Here is a 21431-nt window from a genome sequence, read left to right as displayed (position 1 = left end):
AATATCCCATATGAATACTGCAAAGCAAATATGGGGCAGTCTCATGGCCAGTCCCAGCACTGGCATCTTCCTGATAAGGCTTTCAAAGTTGAACTGCTTTTATAAAGACTTAATACCTACACTTTTATTGCACGATTTCTATAATTTAACCAACTGCAGCATAAGCTGCACTTTTTAGGGGACACTGAACCCAACAGCATCTAACTGCTGAAAAAGTGATCTTGAAATTAAATACTGATGGCACCAAAAAATTCCAAACCCACAAACAGCACAGAATAACTAAGCATCCAAATTAATGGACTAAGCTTGAAGACATGAGTAGATTTATTAGGAAAGAAACTTATTTAATATTAAACGTTCAATGACAGAGACAATCAAATTTGTAACAGAAATTCAAAGATACTTTATTTCCATTTCTCGTATATCAAGAAGCTAGGAATAGCTTAGTTGTAAAAATGGGATTCATTTTAGTTCGATTCACACAAATACTAAACATTTATTCCTGTGTTTTTAAAGTCCAAGAATGAAAACTTGCAATTAAACACTGAGCAAGCCATGTGTTCAGGTTATGTTGGTTTCTTATCTTAAAAAGTCTTAAAGAAAAAAAAGTATACAGGACTTATATTCTCAGTAGCATATGTGCTATTATCAACACATCTTTCTGAACTCTGGGAGGAAACACCAGTCCTGAATTAAATTTTATAAAAAAAAATTCTAACTCAACTTTATATTTTTCTACGCCACTACAGCTTTCTTTCACCTCATTTTAAAGCAGATCTTCAGTTTAAGCTGTCTTCCACTGTCTTCGCAGACTCTTCACGTAGTAGTCCTATAATGCAAAATTTTGGGAGAACAGACGATTAGACAGCGTTATGAGCATTTTGTTTACCACTCCTACACATTGGCCCAGTTGTTAGCTGTCATCTTAACTCTACAAAAACATCACCATTGACCATGACTGGCTTTAGAAGCAATGATGTAGCATTAATGGTTTAATATCAACATTAAGTGTTTAAGAGTTCCTAGCATACATAATGCAACTACAGTAACAAATTATGTTGCAAGAAGCTTATTTATCAGCTGAACTCTCCACTGTTAGTTCCTTACTTCAGGAATACAACTAAAGACCTTCTGTAAGAAAGCTATGTCAAGCATGGGGAAAAAACTTCAAATTTTCCTTTTAATACAGTATCGTATTGCCTATTGTTTAGCTGCTTCATTTCCCACAAACAGTTTCCAGCATACATTCCTGCCATCAACACTGTAATCATTTGGTGGCATCTGTCTCTGCATTTACATCTGCCTTACAAGCCTGTTAACCAGCCATTCCACTGCTCTGTGCTATGGCTGACTGCAAATTCTCCTACACAGTAGGAAATATTAAGCACATACCTCTTAAAGACTTGAATTGCATTGAAAGTAACAAGGCGATTATTATGTAGTGTTTATTGCATTTTAAACTCTTTAAAGATATCTAATTCTGGGCAGCACTGCATCCCTACACACAGTTGAAAGAAAATTCCATTCTGTTAACATCAGATTTACAGTATTCACACAATACACAAAAAAGTCCTTTGCACTATCTTCAAAATCAAAAACACAACAGTAAGCTTAAAGATTACAGGCAACAGCATTCAAACATGGATGTGGGTAGAGAAAGGAGTACCTGGCATGAGTACCTGCTTAGTTTGACTGAATCCTTGATTTTTAATTTGGCTTTTCATGGGCCGCTCACAACACCAACGCTGTGTGAGGTATGGTAGTCAGCTGCAATAATTCATAAACCCTACACTTCCATCAATCCAATGCTACTGGCTCTCGAGTTACAGAACAAACTGCATTAGAATGCAAGGCAATAAAGCAAAAAAACTAGAAACATCCTTGACAAAGAAATACTAGCAGTTTATATGAAAACAAAGTAGTCCAACATGTGCCTCAAATATTAAGTATTAAAGCAAAAGTTTCTGCTGATGTACCAACACAATATGGACTTAAATACAAAAACAGTTCAACTTTTTTTTAAAAAACGATAACAAAATCCCTAAAAATTAAAAAAAGGATAATTAATTTTTCTATGGTGACTATATTACAAATATGTCCCAAAGAGGCACACTAATGGGGGCACGAGTCTGCTACAAAATAGCTGAGACAAAACAATGTACCTCAAAATGTTTTGCAGGACTACACTGTCTTTTCCTTCAGAAGGTGCTTTAGTTTGTCTTCTTACTTGACTTAGTTCCATCTTCATCTGTGCATACTTACGCTGCACTGTTAAACAGTAACAAAAAGCCCTAATCAAAGTTTGAAATAATGCACTTACCTCTGTCTGATCTGAGGTCATATCAGATCAGTTTTAATTGGACTGAGTGTCACCTTCAGATTTAATGTCTTCACTGGTCCCATTGACCTCATTCTTAGTCTCACTCTCCTTCGAGTCTGTATTTGTGTCTTCACTCTGTTTTTCTCGACTACTGGACTTCATACTACTTTTTTTATCATCAGATCCCCTCTTTTCTGCCATGAAAGAAGACATTGACCATGGATTTCAAAGTAAAAACAAACATTGCACATGTGAGATACATACTGCATACAAAATGGGACAATTACTTTTTATAGCAATAACAGTAGTACTCATAAAGTTACAGAAATAGGCTTCAGACTACCATGCTGGAATGGAGAGGGGACAAAATAAAGGTAAAAGGGGACAGTAGAGGGTAGGGGAAGAGGAGAAAGGTCAGACCTCCCAACAGAGGCAGCTACTCAGCTCTCTGTCAAAATACACAAATTGGGGGTTAAAGAGGTTAGGCAAATGTGTAATTATGGAGCATGGCTTCCTTACTTATTTTGGGACTCTTCTGGTCCCCAAGTTTTAATTTCTGATGTGTAGGGCCTTCTTTGGTGTACAATTCTCATTAAGTATGGTTCTTGAAAGAGAATCAGGAAAGAGTGGTGGGACAATGCACTGGTGCGTTATCAAATAAATCGATACTTGCCAATTAAAAAAGCAGCAATCCCAAACTATCAAATACTTGGGGAAACAAACAATATTTAGCACTGCCAGCTTTGAAGGTGGGGATCACAGTGACAATCAAAATTAACTTTGAAGCTGCCACATTTGTCAGCATTATTAATTCTCCATTTTATAAAAACATCAGTCATTTACAAACCACTCGTTAAAAAGGCTTGGGGAGACAATTTGGAAGATTTTTTTCAAAGGCAAAGAAACAGCAAGATGGGAAGGACCCCACAATTTCATCATGAATTCGAAAGCTGACTGAAGTATTTGCTACACTGCTGAAAAACCCATCTTTTCCTCAATAATCTTCAAAGAAGGAAGGAAGCCAGAAGTAAAAATATTTCCATGGGAAGAAAAACATTCAGTATTAGAGCTGTGTGCCTCATCTGTAAATTCAGTATTTGCAAATTTAAGAAAAATATCAGTTCTTTCTGTATTATTTCAAACCATAATATTCAACCCTTGATCAGTAAAGACACTTTGGAGAGAAAAAAAAATGCAAAAAACCAACCTCTCAGATGTCATCATACAGAACAACATTCATGCTCTTTTTTTCTGATTATTCCCTGCTATCCGGGCAATTAAAATAAATAATATAGATATATAAATCCCCAACACAGGAGCCCACAGATCGAACACTCTGAAAAAGCTATTTTAAATAACGTTATCACCTAGACTGGCATAACACACTTTTATATTCCAGAAGACAAAGCAAGAAATTAAAGCTTTTAAAGAGCAGCAACATCCCACCTTCTTTGTTTTAAAACAGATCACCAAAGGGAGGGGTAAAGCCCCCACACAGAAATGAGGGCAACTGCCTAATGACCACCAGTACTGAGGATTCACCTGCAGCAGCACATCCAGTGCAGGGTGCTTGGAGAAAGCACACGGCAACGTCACAGGGCTCACTGAAGGACTAAGTCATTTTGGATCTGTCTGCCCTCGGGTTTGCAACTCCGCAGGTAGATTGCACTCTAACTAACCTTGTTAAAAAGTCTTCGTTTTGTGTCTTATAGGTATCTCCGGTGCACACGTAGATCCACTGAGGAATAGTAGTCTTGTTTCCCCGCAGAGGACTAGTAGTCAGTCCAATAATCTTATCTTCTGTCCTATGTAGATATGGTAGATCTTAATAGCCCTATGGATGTGCAGTGTGCAGGGTTTTGTTCTGTCTTGTTTGTTTTCTTGGATTTGGTCAGGAAGGATAATTTGGTTTAAGGTTAAAAAAAACTACTATTAAACTGTGGTATGAAAATGAAACTCTTCTAAAAAATTTTAGTAATTTATTACCAGAGCAAACCTCCAGTTTGCCAAGCAGAACTGAAAAAGTGTATTCAACAAATAGTCCAGTAACTGAACTTTTCAACTTCTGGAGTATCTGCAAGAAATTAAGTTCCTCCACTGTATTTTTAATCAGTAAGAGTTCTCTCTTTAAAAGCACATACAGTTAGTTTGCTGTTGAAACTGTGTGTATTATTTCAGCTGTGATCTATTAGGTATAATCACATAATATTGACTTTGTTTCCTGATTCAACACATGCACATTTTTATGATTGAGTTCGTGTGGGCAACTGAGATGTATTTTATGAGAATTCTTACCATGACAAAATGAATGGTTTTACTGTTCAGAGAATGCAAAAATCAGTCAAACATAATATCCAGTATTACTGAGGGTTTGGGTGTTCTGGCAGTGTTTGCTGAGGTTTAATCACTAATACAAAAACACAATCACAATTATTTTTATATAAGTATCAGAATCCAGATTAAGGAAGGTAAAGAGCCAAGCTTAAGTGGTCTGGAGGCCCATTCCAATATTAACCCTTCATAAAACAAAGGTACTTGGAGAACAGTTTTCCTTTTCTTATTAAAAAACCCTATTTATTTCATCTACTCTTGAGAGTTTACTTGAACAGTAGCTGTGTTTTGCTGGTTTACATTAAGCTAATGCTCAGCTGGTGTTTATGGCTGATGGCTCCCTCCTCTAGCAAATGTATCCCTGTCCCTGGAAGCTGAGTCACAAATTATGTGCCTCTCTTTTAACATGGGCTTTTTTCTTGCAACCTTGGTTGCTGTCTTCTACAGTATTTTAGTGAACAAGAAGCCAGGACTTCTGAATTTTTAAAGTGTGGCACTAATTAATGTGTAATGGTAGGCAAGTCTTGGACAACTGTGCCTTGGTTTTTTGGTGTTAAAGAGTCCTGTTTATAAAGCAGCCTGAGATTTCCAGATGAAAAGCACTACATGAGCAGTTACAGCCAGGCCCTTGCTGCTTACTTTTGTAACTGCAGATCAGTGGTGCCTATAAAGACAACTAGATTCTGAAGCCAATATTCCCAATGGAGCATCAAATGTAGTAAGTTAAATCTTAACTTCTACATTACTACTTTCTCAAAGAGTAGAGCAGGAAGCCACATGCTTCAAATATATGAATCTCTAAAACTCTCCACTTAACCACCTATCTACAGTGCCACATTGCAAACATGAGGATGTAATGCTTACAGAAATTCAATGTTTGCTTAGTAACTACTACTGCTTTGGGTTTTTCCTCCCCTTCCACCTTTTTGGTATTTTTTTCTGCTAAAGATTTTCTCAGCAAAGGGAAAACCACAGACTTCTTTGGCATTACAGTCCTGCTCTAAGGCCTATTTGTGTTTCTACAAAAGTTAGGACTGCATAGTCAAACAAAGTTATTGATTTTCCCAGGTGGAATTTTCATCACAGTTCACAGCATCACCTCACTGTTCTCATTTCTGGAGGAAGAAAGTAGCAAGCAGCAAATAAAACAGCCAGCAAGGAAATCAGTCAAGGTAAAACTAAAAATACTGAGATGCTGAAGAAAGTTCACTAGCTCCTCTGTTTATGGGGAGATAAAGGAAAGAACTGAAAAGCTCAAAACCAGAGCAAATTTGAATAAATAAGAAAACAGTTATTTATATGCACAGATACACACATTCAGAAGAACAGGACATTCTTGACCAAGTACCAGAAATCTGTTCATAAAGCAGGCAAAAAGGGCACAGTATCAGGTAGGAATAGAGTAACAAATGGACAGATATAGGCTACAACACTGAGTCTGAGTTTAAAGCCTGCAATCAGTTCCCCTGCCAATGAGCAAGCAGCTAAAACCACTTGCCTATAAGGCAAAGGAAAGTGAGAGAAGAATCAATACTAAAGATGCCCCATAGTATAAACCAGAAAAATTATAACAGTCCAAGGAAGTCAGGCAAGAGAAATATATGAAGCATTACCAACATTTTGGCAACTAACCCGCTTGATAAATATGGAGAAGTAAGGGTCGGGCAGACAGGCCTATGGAATCCAGAAACATGCACAGAGCACCTTTCATTCCAGAGAACCTCAAAAGTACCTTAGGAACATAAAAGAATAGTTTCATCCATTACTGGTGATCAGCCCGTGGAGTGGGGTGACTGTTTCAGACTGGACACTAGTCAGCTCCCCAGAGCCAGTGGTTTAAGCCAGAAGTACTATGCTCCTCCAGAAGTTTCAAAAGACTTTTAAAGGGGGAAATTTAGCAATAACAGTTAATTAGTATCTTCTCACAAAATGGGAATCTGTAGTGTTCTCTCTGTAGCTCTTTTTAATTCTACTTAAAGTTTCTGAGCACCAGCCTCTGGTGAAGCAGTGAGTCACCATCAGTGCTGTGGTACATGGCATGTACAGCTATAAAAGCATTCCAAGGACTAACACAGCTTTCTGTTGACACTCACCTGAATACTGACAAAGTAAAACTCATTTCATTTAAACAACAAACAAAAAGCCAGAACAAAAAACAAGGGAGAAGGGTTGGGGGAAGAGCAGGAGACTGGGGAGAAGGCATGAATTGTCATTTAGAACATTACAGAAATTCTGCAAGATTTATCCTGGACTGCATTCATAGATTGGAAAAAAAAACACCTTAAAAGTACTGTTAAAGGATAAGAAAGGAAACATGATAGTGTTGAGAAGTAATAGATGGTACAGGTGAAAAGTCAGGTACCAATCTCCCACAAAACATATACCTGCAAAGGGTAATATCAGAAATATCTGCTAACAGCAGGAATATAAGACATTCACTCTTAGGAAATGATGATTACAGGTTTATGCTTTCCTAAAGGTAAACAGGTCTTAAAATATATAAAAATCCTTGCACACTTCATTTGCAGACAAAGTGCAACAGGTAAGAGATGGGTGTATGTATGCACACACGTGCAGTAACAGTAACTGAAAAAAAATGCTCCACATTGGTTAAAAGCAACATACACAGCCTATAAAACCAGATCTGATCTGATGCTAAGAGCTTTCAGTCACTCACTGAAAGACTAAGAGCTTTTGAGACCCTAAGGGAAGGTTAGGTTCAGAACTTGCTATGAACTCAGTCTTTACACAAACATACCTTTTTCTTTTGACTTCCTGTCTTGTTCTCTCTCTCTGCTTTTGCTTCTGTGCTTGTAGGATTTCCGATCCCGGCTTTTTGACCGTCTCCTGTCCCTACTGCGAGACCTGTGTTTCCTTTCTGATCTATCGTGACTTCTGCTCCTTCTTCGGTCACGACTCCTGAACATTCAGAGAAAATTTCAAAAACGTCAATCTCAGCTGCTATTTTCTAACTCAGAATATAAAACAGTGAAACAGCAGCACTTTCTAATACATTTTGCAGAAAACAAATCTTAACATATGGTATCTAAATACTTCTCAGTACATTAGACTTGGCTTCATATAGCCCTCTTCATTTACTCCAACATTTAACTACACAGCTTAAAAATATCTACCACCAAGAAATAAAGACCAACTTAAGTAAGAAACAAGACCCTATTCTTTGGGAGCATTTTTATGAGCTCCCTCATAAAACCACTTCCACCACAATGGTGTCACCTACTTCCAAAAATGGAGAGAAGACAGTGAACATACAGCAAAAACTTGCTTATCCTTAGAACAAATGAAGTGTGTCTTTGCTTAAGAGATAAGAAAGTCAAGTTAACAAACCAGTGATGTGACCCAGACCAACAGATCAAGATTTTTATCTCTTGGAAAGTTACACGAAAATATATGAGACACACACACACACGGGTACCTGCTTCGCCTTCTCTCCCTGCTTCTTGACCTTTTGTGGTCTCGTGACCTTCTGTCAGATGTTCTGCTCGAGTGCCTACTCCGGGAGCGACTCCTTTTACGTCTCTCTCTATCACGAGCCCTCTCTTTCTCCTTTTCCTCCTCTTCACGCCGTCTCTTCCTTTCCCGCTCTTCTCTTTCCCGTTCCCTCTCTTTCTCTCTCTCCTCCCGTTCTAGTTTCTCTTTTTTCAACCTTTCATCACGGTCAGGTTCTTCTGTTCTTTTTCGTAACTTTTCCTTAAAAAACAAGTTCACAGGAAGAAATGAAGATTAGTCAAGCTAAATCATTGAATATACTTAGTTTATAGATTCTGAGGATGCAGAAGCTTAAGCTTTTAAAATATTTCAAGTGTTATTTTCTAAACAAAGGACAGCACTTCCTAAAATCCCTGAAACGAAAGTCCTTTGTCTTGCAGAACTTATTTTGCTTGTCATTCTCTCAAGAACAAAGGCCACACTACAGTGTTTTATAAAGGCCATAAAAATTCCCACCTGAATTTACATCTTTGCTCGTACCTGGTGTAACCACATACAACAAAGCATGTCAGGTCAAGCACAGTCCTAAATGGATTCCATTCCTTGGAGTGTTTCACACTCCTGAGGAAGTCCACTGGACAGCCTTTTATGTACCATGGGAAGCCTCCAAGCAATTTTATCGTGTTCAGTAACTGGAGGAAATACTTACTTTTAAATCTTCTACAGTAGCTTTTATTTTGGCATAACCCATGTGCTGCTTTCCCATCAAGTGGTCATCTACCCTGGACTGTGCATCTCCTACAATTAAAAAGGCTCCACAAACTTCACAAACTTCCATTTGTTTTTCTTGGGCTGCAAAGCTCTCAATTGTCTGCAGAAAGAAAAATATTTGATAAGGCAAAGGAAAAACAAGTTTTAGCCAGAAGCCAGTGAAGAGTTTTAGAACTTTACTGTTACTTTTGTCAAATCCCAGGCACTAATGAAAACTGTATCTGCCTGCTTTGTCTTCAGGGCACTGCACCTACCAAGGTGAACAGGGCAAAAAGAGGATACCTACAGTCATTCCATGTGAGCCACAAGGAAGGAGTCCAACAGAAACCACAGAATTACTCCTCATTGCATGTACACAGTAATATTTGCAGCTTCCTTGCAATCTCAGAAAAACAAAATAGTAAGTTTTTCTTTAACAGCTTTCCTTTTCAGTTTTAAGATGATTTCTTTTACATCAACTGAGATGTCAGGAGCTGCAGAATAACCCTGGAATATGTCTCAAGGAATCAAAGGGATAGAATATCCCATGAAGAAATAAAAAAAGGAATGCTGAGCTTCTCTTTAAAAGGATGACAGTCAAACTGATTCAACAGACATATGAGAAATACACTGAAATTTCAACATAAACCCAAGTGTGATTACTGCTGTACAATGTTCATGAATCATACACTGTGAACATAAACATGCTGCCTGCAACATTTAAGAACTTTTAAAAAATAAGACTCTCAATTTGAGTATTTCATTAAACTCCAAAATATAATATTTAAACTTAAGCTCCTCTTTACTGACAGGAACTTCCTACTTAACACATTCCCTCTGGCTTCTGTGGCTCTCACTGTCAGACAGATGCCTGTCTGTAGTCACAGCCCTGACACAAGGGCTTTCTGTAACAGTCACACTGGTAATTCAGTAAAATTATATTGCAGAGGCTACAGGGTAAAGTTTAACTGAGACCAGAACCAGAGCAAGGTGCAAGCTCACCTCCAGGACTGCTGGGTGAATAATTTCATAATTTGTTTGCAGGAAGCCCACTCTCAAGGTGGAATGCAAAATAAAACATTGGATTAACATGTTTAAATGTCCTGTTATTATCTAATCAATTTTGCTCAGACCTTGCATGCCTTCAGTGGAAGGACAAGGTTATTCAGAATGTACTGCTGCACCAAATTTTGAAATGTCTGACAAAAAACAAACACACTACTTACTGAAGTTGTAGATCTCAGCAATTCTCTCTCTTCCTTTAACTGTTCAACAAGTTTCATCATTCCTTGTGCCTCTTCCACCTTTCCCTCTGAACCCAGTTCTTCAATCTAAAGGACAATAAAAAAAACTCAAATGTAACTTCTGATCAAGTAACAAAAGCAAGAGATCTCTCTTATGGGGGTTAAAAAATCCTCACCTGTTGTAGAAGTACATCAATTTTGTCAGTTAACACCTGAATCTTCTCCTCGTTTTTACCAGTAGGCCCTGCTCCCTGCAAACAGTACAAGTGTGAGTTGGAGTTTTTTGTTTGCTTGTTGGTTTTTCTTCTTTTTTTAAAACAGCTTTAAAACACAATGGTATGTCTTCTCATATTTCAGAGACACTTCAGGAATAATGTCCTCCTGCCTCTTCTCGCATGAGGAGCTACTAATAATAGTCTAGTCTAACATAAAACACTGCTTGACACAGGTTACTCCACCCTTGTTGAGTCTAGTCACACTAATTCATCCTAAATCAACAAAAAAGTTCAAGGTCCTGGCCCATAAAAGGTAAGATATCCAAATTCCAAGTTCTAAATTTAAACTCTGAAACTGCCATGGAGCTGTTACATATCTTTGCAGACATTCAAGTATGACTTAGAAGTTCCGTGGGCTTTGAAATTCGATTTCTGAGCACAAATGCAAAAAGAATGTCACTTCCAAGATGTATTTGTTAGCAGTGTCCTCTCTGCAGGCTGTCAAATCAGACTTACTGCCTCCCTCCCACCTTTGCTCTGCTCCACAACCAATATCTCTCCCGACTGGATACTGTCCACAGCTCCTTCTGAAGCAACTGCACTTTGCACAGAACAATTAGGTGGGGCAGCAAAAAGGAGCAAGGCTGTCCTGGCAGTCACAAAACTCACAGAGCACAGACCACAGTCACTGCTCCAAACCCATCATGGAAAAAGATACAGCTTACTAGTGCAGGGAAGGAGGAATATTCAGCTAAGGGAGAAAAGGTAAACTGAGGTGGTCAGGGCAAAAACAATACTTGACAGGATTAATATTCCCAGCAGAGAAGAGATACTGATTCTAAATAAACAGATGAGGAGAAAAGAGAGGGGCTCTTGCTGACTGTGGAGCCACTTGACTCATCCATTAGGGCTTGATGCAACTGCTGGCTAACAGATCAAGAGACTTATCTAAAGGGAATCTTCTGGAAGACAGTATGTTTTACCTGAAAAGATAAGGTAAAGACACCACAAAGATGGTATCTGCAGGAAAAGCTGCCTCAATGGTTGTTCCAGACTCACCCCAGACGACTGTTGGTTCTGTGACAGTGCCAAGCGGGCATGGCCCCTCCGGATCCTGCGCTCCACCTCTGCCAGCAAACTCTGCAAATAGCGCAGGAAGTCCCTTTCATAGCCCACCTTCATAAACCGAGAGCTCTTCTCATACCTGGTAAAACATTTTACAAACAAAAGCTCACATCGATCCACCACAGACAAAAAATAAGCAACAAAACACACAATATTATAAATTCTTGCTCACAGTAAGAGAGTATTATACATTTAAATAAATGTTTACATAAATCAAAAAGCAATTACTTTGTTGTGTTTGGGTTGCTTTTAGCAAATTTCAAACAAAAACACTATTGGCTTTAACACATCAACCAACATACTTACTGTTTACGTAGATTTTCATCATGAATCTTTTCACAAGGACCTAAAAAGACAACACAAAAAGTTTAAGTTTGTATTCTTGCGTGGTGTATTCACATTCCATCAGCATTTGTTTGTGCACCATGAGAGAACAGTTACAAACACTTCCCAGGGACTTTTATGCTTCTGCCTTTCTGCTTCCTTTGCTTGGAGCTTGAAAGACACATTAAAGAAAAGGAATGCCAGTATGGCTTAGTAATTATAAAACCAAAACAGACTCTGAGTGACATACAAAGTCTTCATGTAAAATAGAATTTCCAGATCAAGTTTTACATCAGTAAATCTCAACTAACAATGTAATATCTTAAACATCTGGGGTCTTAAAAAACAATTAAAGAAAAATTACATATGAAGGGTAATTTCATCAGGCACTTTCTAATTTCCAGTGTTCTTTGCAACGAGCTGGCTACTTAAAACACTGATCTTCAGAGCCAAATTAGGAGGTATGGGTTCAGAGTTCACAAAGGTACTCATGTAAAAACTTCCCACCTTCCCCAGATTCTCAAACTCTTCAGTGAACTCAGTAATTAACTCTAAGACAAGAAATCTTACTTACCTTGAAAGCCATCAGCAATTTAAAGCTGGCTTTCAAAAATAACTACTGCAGTAGATGAGTCTCTAAAGTAAAGCAGCTCAATAATATACACTCACACAAAACCAGTTAAAACCCTGCCCAGGCAGAGTAAATCAAACTAGAAGCCAACACTTCAGCAGGAGAAAACCATCCCAACCCAGTAATTTAGCTCACACTGTAACATAAAAATTTTTATACAGTTTTTTCCACTTAGACAAAGTAGGAACTGGAATAAATACTGTTCTTAGCATATTATATCACTGGCAACCCTTTAGGAATATAAAAGCCTATTTTCAAAAAGTGTCTTGACAGAGCAATTAACAATAAAAATGTAGTTTGCAAACAAAAGCTCAGCTGTAATTACATGTAAGTGAATAAAAATGTCAAGACTTAGAAACTTACCTAAATCAGAACGGGTATTTGTAAATAATTCAGCTGGGCAAAAGCCACAAAGGTAGTATTTGCAAACCTGACAGAGGAGAAGAAAGAAACAGGGATTATTTTTTGTCTCTTAAATTGGCAATTTTAGGTAAACACTATTTCTAAAATACTGTGTAAATCTTTCCTTTGTACACCACAAAATTTCTGAAAATTTTACACACCCTCTGGATTTCTTGGCAGCACTAAGTGTTACAAGGTGCATCTTGGTGACAAAACACCAAAAATCTTACTTTCCCCTGCAATAATAGTATTTCTTAATTTTACCACTAAATATTTAAGATCACAGGAAAGTGTCACCAATTTATAAATATAAATACTTGATATTTCCAGCAGAGGTAAATCAGATTGGACTATTTAATAAGTTACAATGAAATTCTTTAGGTGTGAAAAGCTACAAGAGGTGACAATGTCTGCCATGGAAGAGTAGAACAAGTTCCTCTGCTTGCTGGGAACAACTTTGTGTTCAGGCTTCACTTCCTCAGAGCTCCTGGCCTGGAGAACAGGAGCCACCAGCACCCAAACACCAGGTACTGTCTCAAGGATTCTGAGGGCAATTAGAACACTTAAGAACATGTATGGTAACCATCCAGAAGCTTTCCCACTCCAATGCTTTTAAAAATCTCTACTTTAGGAATGAGAGGCAAAGAGACATCATATATCTCTTCAGGCAGGCAGAGAAGACACTCCTTTTAATCTGGTTTTCTGCCAACTTAGAAAGGGTTTGGTTTGTTTCTGCATTGCCAAGTCAGGTTTTGATAACAGAAAAACACCACTAGAAAGTTCAAAAAACCCACCAACCTGTTAAGTCTAGCAAGTAAATACTTAACATATGATGGGATAAAACCAGCTTTTGTTAAAAAGATTATTCACCCTCACCCATGAGCATGAGCTTAGCTAGTCAAGTTGGTCAGTTCCTGAAGTTTGTAACACAGAAATATCTCCTGCCTATCCATCAGAACAGCCAAAAGGGTAAAATCAGAAATCCTTTCACCCCTAACTTCATAAACATTTCAAATATTTAAGTCTTCACTAGACCATTGTTGCAGATGTGACTGCTATTAACTAAGGTGTAAATCCAAAACTAGCCTGGACATTCTTTCAACACCTCCTTTATGCTACACCAATTTCTAATGTTTGGCAAATCTAATAATTGTGACTGCTTTACAACCATCTGATCCTCTCACATGCACCAGGGACAAAGATTTTCAAACTATTATTTCCCAAGATAAAATCTGAAGTATTTTAACAAATGGGGGTTAGGAGAGAGACCCCAAACCTACCCCACACCACCACCTCACTGAAAAGCCTGTGACACCAGTTGCCCAAATAAGATCAGTCTGATTTATTTTTCCATGCTAACTGCCAGACTGCAAATCAGGCTACGGAAGTTAAAACTACTGACTGCTTTACAGATTACACAGCACAACAATCAGGCTTTCTACTGACAAGCCATGGACACAAAACACAAACAAACAAAAAAATCTCTCATTATATAATGTGAATACTTCTCCCACGATCCAGGTTAGGACACTGGCACCTATTTGAAGTAATTTATCAAGAAGAGCTATGAAAATATATAAAATCACATTTTTTTTCCTTCTCAGAAGCAAGGAGAAAGATACTGGACAAAATCTGATTTCTGAATCTGCTCTCTTCTCTGAAAGTTGCAGTATCTCTTGTTTTAATATCAAGTTGTTTCAAGGGAACAGTTTCTGGTAAGAACTCCTGTACTTGTCATCAGAAACTTAATTTCTCTCTACATTAGCTTCTTCCTCTTTTTTCCCATCCTCACATTCAATTTTCAGGATCAGTGAAAAGGCATTTTGCAAAAAATTTCAGGGATGGATTAGACAATTTCCTAAGACACAGAGAGCACAGTCTGACCATATTATGCTGCTAAAAAGTCGTAGAGTATCTCTTCTCCACTCAAAAACTAAGCAAACTGCCCCATAACACTTCTGAAACAAGCAGCAACAAAAGGAGCAAAGGAAAAGTTATTGGACGTAGAACAAAACAAAAAAACCCACCCTCACCCAAACCCAGAAATTATTAAAACTGCTTTAGGAAGCAGCACTCCTAGGAAAAGCCTCCCCCTTGAAGAGATAGCTACAGTGAAAAATTGTAGTAACCAATCCCAAAATATGCAGCTTTAACAGCCATATACTATTTTAATTATTTATATATTAAAAACCCAATCAAACCCAAAATGATGACAAAACCTGCCCACACTGAAAAGCTGCCATAATTTTCTCCTACCAGCACTAGGATGGCACCCAGTGAATTACATGACATTGTCTCCTAAGGAAGCACCTGCAGAGAAGTACTCACTTCTGAGTGGTTCAGACCACTGTGTCTGCAGCAATTTTCTCCCCCTCCCATACCTATTTCCTTATGCTCACCAACAGAAAAACACAGCTTGCTAGAATCCTGCAGAATCTTACTTCCAGCTCAGCTTCACCACGTGGAGCATCTGCCTTCGCAGGCTGAACACACCATCAACTGCACTCACAGTCAGTCCTAAATAATCAATGATGAACAAGAACAGAAAGGGACAAGGAACGGCTGAAGCATCACAGAGCCATTAAAGGACTGAAACAGAGGTGACTGATGAGCTTCAACTGACATCACTTGCCCATGGCTTATCAGGCCACTGCACTTAGCACAAGTAATATGGAAATAGATGCCATATATGCAGGAGCAGAGCAACAGGTAGTTCAGTATGGATAATTCCCTAGGCAGGTAACAAGCATTTGTTCCTTTCTGCTGAATTATTCTGAGGACTCTACTACCAAGAAGGTGTAACAGAAATGTTACTGTCAAAGTGTTGCAATAGGATCAGCCATAGCTTGTGTCTCAAAGCCCCTGGGATCTCACATTTCGATAAGACACTAGAACGCACACAGCCACTTGGAACTTTCCACTTCTTCATCTCAAATTCACTAATCCTTGAAATCTCCTGGAAGTGGGAAAGTAGTATCCTTTACCTCGATGTCCACTAAGTTAACAACAAGAATTGCAAGCTCTTCTGGAGTTTGGGAAGCAGTTCAAAGCCTTCCCATATAAAGAAGCTACAGACAGCTCTCTATGGTTAATACTTCTACATTAATAGGCTTCTCTTCTGCAAGAAATCTATTTACTGAGGGAGAAGTATCTCTCTAACAATGATAAACAATTATGCAAGCAAATTCCTTTAAGCAGACAATTCCTAGTAAAAAGACTGAGAATAAAATCCAGCAGGTTATGGCTTACACATCAAAGATTAGTAAATTCCTTCACACAGATTAGTTCTTTGAAACCATTAAAGCTCCCATGCATCAGACATTTTATGAGCAATGCCCGCCCACCCAAATCCAAACAAACATAAGCCCTTCTTCCAAACCCTCTCTTACAGATAACCTTCCATTACTAATATTCTTCCAAAACAAATAACACTTAAGTTCTCTCCCTCCATCCCCTGAGGATTAAGTCCTTAAATTCTACCTAGATGCATTTAGGTCATTAGTATTATAAAAATAAAAGTGTAACACATCATAAATACCTAAAACCATCACATCATATTCTGAAAACAGAACCTTCATTTTGAGAAACTGCATTATCAGAGATAATGGCTCACAGTTATTTCTCCAGCTCTTCACCCCTCCCTGCTATCTGAAAACATGACTTTGCCTTGAAGGAAGCACCACAATTTCAAAGCCTTACACAGAGCACAGGCAGTCCATGCTGGGCTCTCCTGTGCTACAGAACAGCCTCAGACCTCTTACGCAATCGCTGTTTCCGTATGAGCTTGCTTTGTGCAGGTACCATATCAGAGCAGCAACGTGTGAATCAATAGAGTTACTGTTCCAGAAATACACTTAACAGTAAGCAGAAAGACTGAAATAAATGATACAAATAATTATCTTCCTATACAAAACAAAGCCTTTACGCCAAACCCAGGATTGATCACCTAAGGACATGCTGCAATACTGAAATATACAGCAAGTGGGATTCCAATTTTTAAATATGAAAGGCTTTAATCATGTCAAAGTTTTAAAGTAAGAACTTTAGCTCTACAAAAGCTTTTACAATACAGATCAACGTGTTTCACTGGCTCTGCAAATAAATGCTCAGCTATCACACACACTGCTCACACACCTTCCTCTTCCACTCCCATCTTGTATTTATTTCACTGCATCTTCCAGTCTCTCAGAGCCACCTAGATGCAATTTCCAAATGATAAACAAAATACAGATCAGCTTCTTATGATAATATTCCATGCCTAAAACTGACGAAATGTGACACAAAATCCTAGACTTTGGGAGGAATACAGCATGCTGACACTGAAAAGGCTGCATGTTTATCTATGTCTAATCTCAGAAGAAACGACATGAGGGCATGTATTTCATCTGAAAAGCAGAAGAGCAGTCAGGGAGAGGAATTAACGTTACTATTTGAACCTTATCTGCATTTCCTGTGTTTTAAAACATGTCAGCACTGCAAATTGAATCTTTAGGAGATGCAGAAAGTCGAACACGTGTTTTAACGGTAATTTTTGTTTTTTATGAACTCATCAGTTGACTACAGGAACCTAGGAAAACATTCCTTTCAGAGAGGTTGTATTTAATGATGATCCTATAAACTTATACATAAAAGCAAAAGGTGAGCAAACAGCAGCAGTTCCTGCAAAACTGAAGGCTCAACCCTGAGGCTGTAACAGTCCTGCTGGACTCAGACACAGGACAGATCTTACTGTCTGAACTGTCAGAGGGCTGGGAAGGAGAGACAAGGCCTGTTTCTGAAACAACAGAACTGAGCAAGAGCTTAGAGACAGTCCAGTGATTATAGTCAAACTCTTCAGCCTAAAACTGTAAGTGAAAGAAACCCTGAAAATATTCTGTGATTTGCTTACTTGAAGATGAAGAAAATAATCCAAACTTGTCAAAAGAGAATGAGGGGGGGGGGAAAGAAACAAGAAAAAAAACGTCTTTCTCACATTAAGGAATAAACCAAACCAATACCCTTATCTGTCCTACCTGGACCAACACAGCTCAAGCCATTCACTTCACATTCTATACATTTCATATAATTCCTTCTTATTTTGAGTTCACAATCAAAAGAAAATGTAACTGAACACCTAACTGAATAATGATATTTGCTTAATAAGTCTAGAAAAGCATAAAGAAGGTCCCGAACCCACAATTTCCTCCTGACTCCCACTGCTTACCTATACAGCAGCATTTTTCAAGGGAGGGACTCACACTTGCAAAATCTATGGCAGGACAGATACTGGTCCTTATCTCATGCATTGCAAGGCAAATTCAAATGTATACTATCCACCCTTATAATGACATATCTCTCGTTTAAAAACATGAAATTTCCGCTTCTGTGATTAAGATGCGATTTAGAACAGCCAAACCCAAGGATTTCTCCCTCCTTCCAATTTAACAACATCCCAAGAAAATGCTAAAGGGGGAGGAGCCAAATGCTTTGTGCAGCTTAAACCACAGAAATTCCCATCGCATAAGTGATAAATTATTGTAAGTGTGCACTTTAACTCGAAAAATATATCATAAACGGAGAGAAAATAAAATTAAAAAACACATCAGTGTTCATCTCTCCCAAAGAAGCAGCTACAGGAACTTTGTGGCTACCACTGAGTTTTTCTAAAATAACTTACAATAAGACTATGATGGCCGTCACTAAAGGTCATCATTCATTAAAGCTCCACCATTCCTGGGCAGAAACACCACTCCGAAATAATAATAAAATAATAATTAAAAGTTTTGTTTGGGCTACTTATTGCAGAAAATGAATGAATCACCACAATAACAAAAATACCTAAGTACTGCTAAAAACCAGTCCTGTTTATGTTTGTGTGCCCCCTCACCTTCCTCTGACTGAGAAGGTATGAAAAGAATCAAGCTTTTCCTAGCCAAAGCTTCGGTTCAGAAGTCTTACGGTTCTTCTTGAGCTACAACCTGCAGACGTTAAAGCCGGTACTCCCGGACCCTCCTGCTTCCTTCCCCAACACCACCCTCAGGAAGAGATCCAGAGACATTTGTCTTCCAAACTACGAACATCTGTCTCATCCCTCTTCGCGCAAGCCAGCAGCTTCTACTCAGAAGCGCAGAATTCCTTTAACCTCACCCTCTCTCCCCGCCTTGTACTTGTGTTTCCCCACGAGAGAGCTCCGCCACCACCGGCCCTCTCGGACCGCCCGTTCCCGTTAACCGCGGCCCCGGCCGCCGACACCCAAACAACGGGGCTGTCCCTCCAGCAACACAACAACAGCCTGGCTGTGGCGGGATCTTATTCTTCCTCCTCCTCCTCTTCCTCCTGCTCCCGGTGAGGGCCCGGCGCGGTTCCCGCGCACGGAGGGCCCGGCCCGCCCCCGGCCGCCATGCAGGGCCCAGCGCGGAGGGCCCGACCCGCACCCTGCCAAACCACGGGGAACCTCCCGCGCTGCCCGGCACCTCACCCCTTTTCCCCTTCCCCCTTCCCTCGCGGCTGCCCCCGGACCGGGAGAAGCCGCCCATGCCGCTCCGACAAACCCTCCGGCCCTCTGCGATGCGGGAGCGCAGCGAGAGAGAGGGGAGAGGCGGCCCCGCTGCACTCACGCTCTCGTGGTCCCACCGCACGTTGCTGCGCTTCTCATCCGGGGCCAGGTTCCTGTCCCGGCCCATGAGCTCATCGAGGAGCTGGGCGGCCGATATCATGGTGTCGTCCTGGCCGAATCCCCCCTCGCCACACACCGACTCGGCCGCCTCGCCCCGACCGCCCGCGCCGCGCCTGACAGAGACAAAATGGCGGCGGCGCTCGCCCTGCCCACAATGCACCGCGCGGGCCGGGCCCTCACGGCCGCGGCTCGTGGCCCGGCCCCGGGACCGCGGGGTGAGCGGCGGCTGAGGGGCCTGAGGGGGCGAACCCTCGGGAAATGGCGAAAGAGGGAACAGCGACACCCGTGCGTGGCTCGATGTGAGGGACGGCGGGAGCCACACAGTGCCCAGCCCTGTTGGTGTCATGGCAGACAGTGTCCTGCCCTGTGTGGTGTCATAGAATCACAAAATCAACTAGGTTGGAAAAGAACTCTGAGATCATCGAGTCCAATCTTTGACTTCACACCACTTTGCCTACTCGACCACGGCACAGACTGCCACATCCAGTCTCTTCTTGAACAGCTCCAGGGACGGTGACTCCACCACCTCGCTGGGCAGCCAGTTCCAATGCCCAATCACTCCCTCTGTAAAGAACTTCTTCCTAATGTCCAACCTAAACCTCCCCTGGCGCAGCTTAGGGCTGTGTCCAGCCCTGTGTGCTGTCCTGGCACAGGGACACGGCCCTGGGCACATCTGGAGGGTTATCACAGTCCACTCTGTGCCCTGGCAGAACCACGACCACTCCTGATGCACGGTTACTGACACCCAGAGTGCCTACAGCAGAGGGTATTCCCTTTCCTGAGTGCCTCCAGCTGTGGGTATTCCCTTAGGAATTCATAGACTCACAGAACAGTCTAGGTTGGAAAAGACCTGTAAGTTCATCAAGTCCAACTATCAACAGTACCATCACCACTAAACCATGTCCTCAAGTGCCACATCCACATGTTTTTTGAACATTTCCAGGGGTGGTGACTCCACCACCTCACTGGGCAGCCTGTTCCTATACTTGACACGTTGCAGGGTGTCCTTCATATTTAATGTAAATCTTTCTGTTTGACCTTGGAACCAGTTTTGGCCCATTTTGTTGTTTTCCTTTCTAGATGTGACTTTATACCTCATATGTACTGAATTTCACACAGCAATTTTCAACTATTTTCCAATTTCTCAACACCGATTTGAACCACTTAAGTGCATGAATTAAATTTTAATTAAATAATATTTTTTAAGAGCTTGAAGCCTGTATTCATGTAGATCCTGTAAAACCTACAGGACTCACAGCAGCCTTTTCCAGCATCACTGAGGGCTTTGTGCAAGCACCAGTGTTACCTGAGGAGTTACCTTTTGGAAATCTCTCCATAACACCTCCGTTACGCAGCACTGAGAGGCATCACAAACTTTTTTCAAGTTTTGCAATTTTGTAATGACTGAACAACCCACTGGAACTGTTGGAAGAGCGTAATTGAAATCAACACCACACAACTGGCATGAATTTTCAGTCAATATCCCACAGTCTGGGTTTGGGGGCGGGAGGGAAGGCGGGTGTTTGTGTCAGAAATTGGGGCAGAACTGGGCTGTTTCAGCTTCTTTGTATTGCTCTGATTGCACTGAGAAAGCAAACAGGTACCCTGGAGCCCAACTGCTGTAGAGTTCCCTGGCATGTCAGTGTGGCTGCACAGAGCAGGCTGGAATAAAAACTGGAGTTCAAAATAATTATTTTGACTTTTAATAGTTGTGAAATTTTTACCAACTGTTCTATAACTTGATTTAGGACAAATCCACAACGACCAAACCCAGCTTTTCAAACCAAGTAATGCAAATGGCAGGACTTTCCAACTGATTTGTGGGCAGCTGTAGATTTTTAATTTTGGAGGGGGGGGAAGGTGGTTGAGGATTAATTGATTCTGCTGAGAATGCACAAAGATGGTGAGAGTTTCCTAAGCAGAACAAGAGGATGCTCCTGTGGAAGTGTCCAAGGCCAGGCTGGACAGGACTTGGAGCAACCTG

General features: G+C 40.3%; 1 protein-coding gene across 11 annotated transcripts; it reads right to left on the bottom strand.

Annotated features, from left to right (window-relative positions):
* Window positions 1-306: 306 nt before the first annotated feature.
* LUC7L3 (LUC7 like 3 pre-mRNA splicing factor) lies at window positions 307-19602 on the bottom strand. Of its 11 annotated transcripts, XM_027691836.1 has the most exons (13): window positions 19389-19602; window positions 12754-12820; window positions 11742-11781; window positions 11370-11514; window positions 10272-10346; window positions 10078-10182; window positions 8811-8972; window positions 8088-8362; window positions 7410-7570; window positions 2374-2514; window positions 2163-2268; window positions 1680-1745; window positions 307-829 (listed from the first exon to the last, which is right to left on the bottom strand). In XM_027691836.1, the coding sequence occupies exons 1-12, from the start codon at window positions 19485-19487 to the stop codon at window positions 1721-1723; spliced, it is 1401 nt and encodes a 466-aa protein (XP_027547637.1). In that variant the 5' UTR covers window positions 19488-19602; the 3' UTR covers window positions 307-829; window positions 1680-1720. The 11 variants fall into 11 exon arrangements, 10 of the variants coding, with proteins under 10 accessions (XP_027547637.1, XP_027547636.1, XP_027547639.1 ...); XR_003535622.1 differs by having other exon boundaries at window positions 1680-2268; XM_027691835.1 differs by having other exon boundaries at window positions 307-1745.
* Between the last annotated feature and the right edge of the window lie 1829 nt (window positions 19603-21431).

The sequence above is a fragment of the Neopelma chrysocephalum genome, unplaced genomic scaffold (assembly GCF_003984885.1).
Source record: "Neopelma chrysocephalum unplaced genomic scaffold, ASM398488v2 Primary Assembly neopelma1_84, whole genome shotgun sequence".
Taxonomy (NCBI): Eukaryota; Metazoa; Chordata; class Aves; order Passeriformes; family Pipridae; genus Neopelma; species Neopelma chrysocephalum.
This window is presented reverse-complemented; position numbering and strand designations above follow the sequence as displayed.

Excerpts from the sequence above, each read along its gene's own strand:
- LUC7L3 (XM_027691834.1), bottom strand. The coding sequence starts at position 19,487 with ATGATATCGGCCGCCCAGCTCCTCGATGAGCTCATGGGCCGGGACAGG. Across the intron at positions 12,821-19,388 it reads TGCGGTGGGACCACGAGAGC|GTTTGCAAATACTACCTTTG; the intron begins GTGAGTGCAGCG and ends CTCCTCTGTCAG. Across the intron at positions 11,782-12,753 it reads AAATACCCGTTCTGATTTAG|GTCCTTGTGAAAAGATTCAT; the intron begins GTAAGTTTCTAA and ends TTGTCTTTTTAG.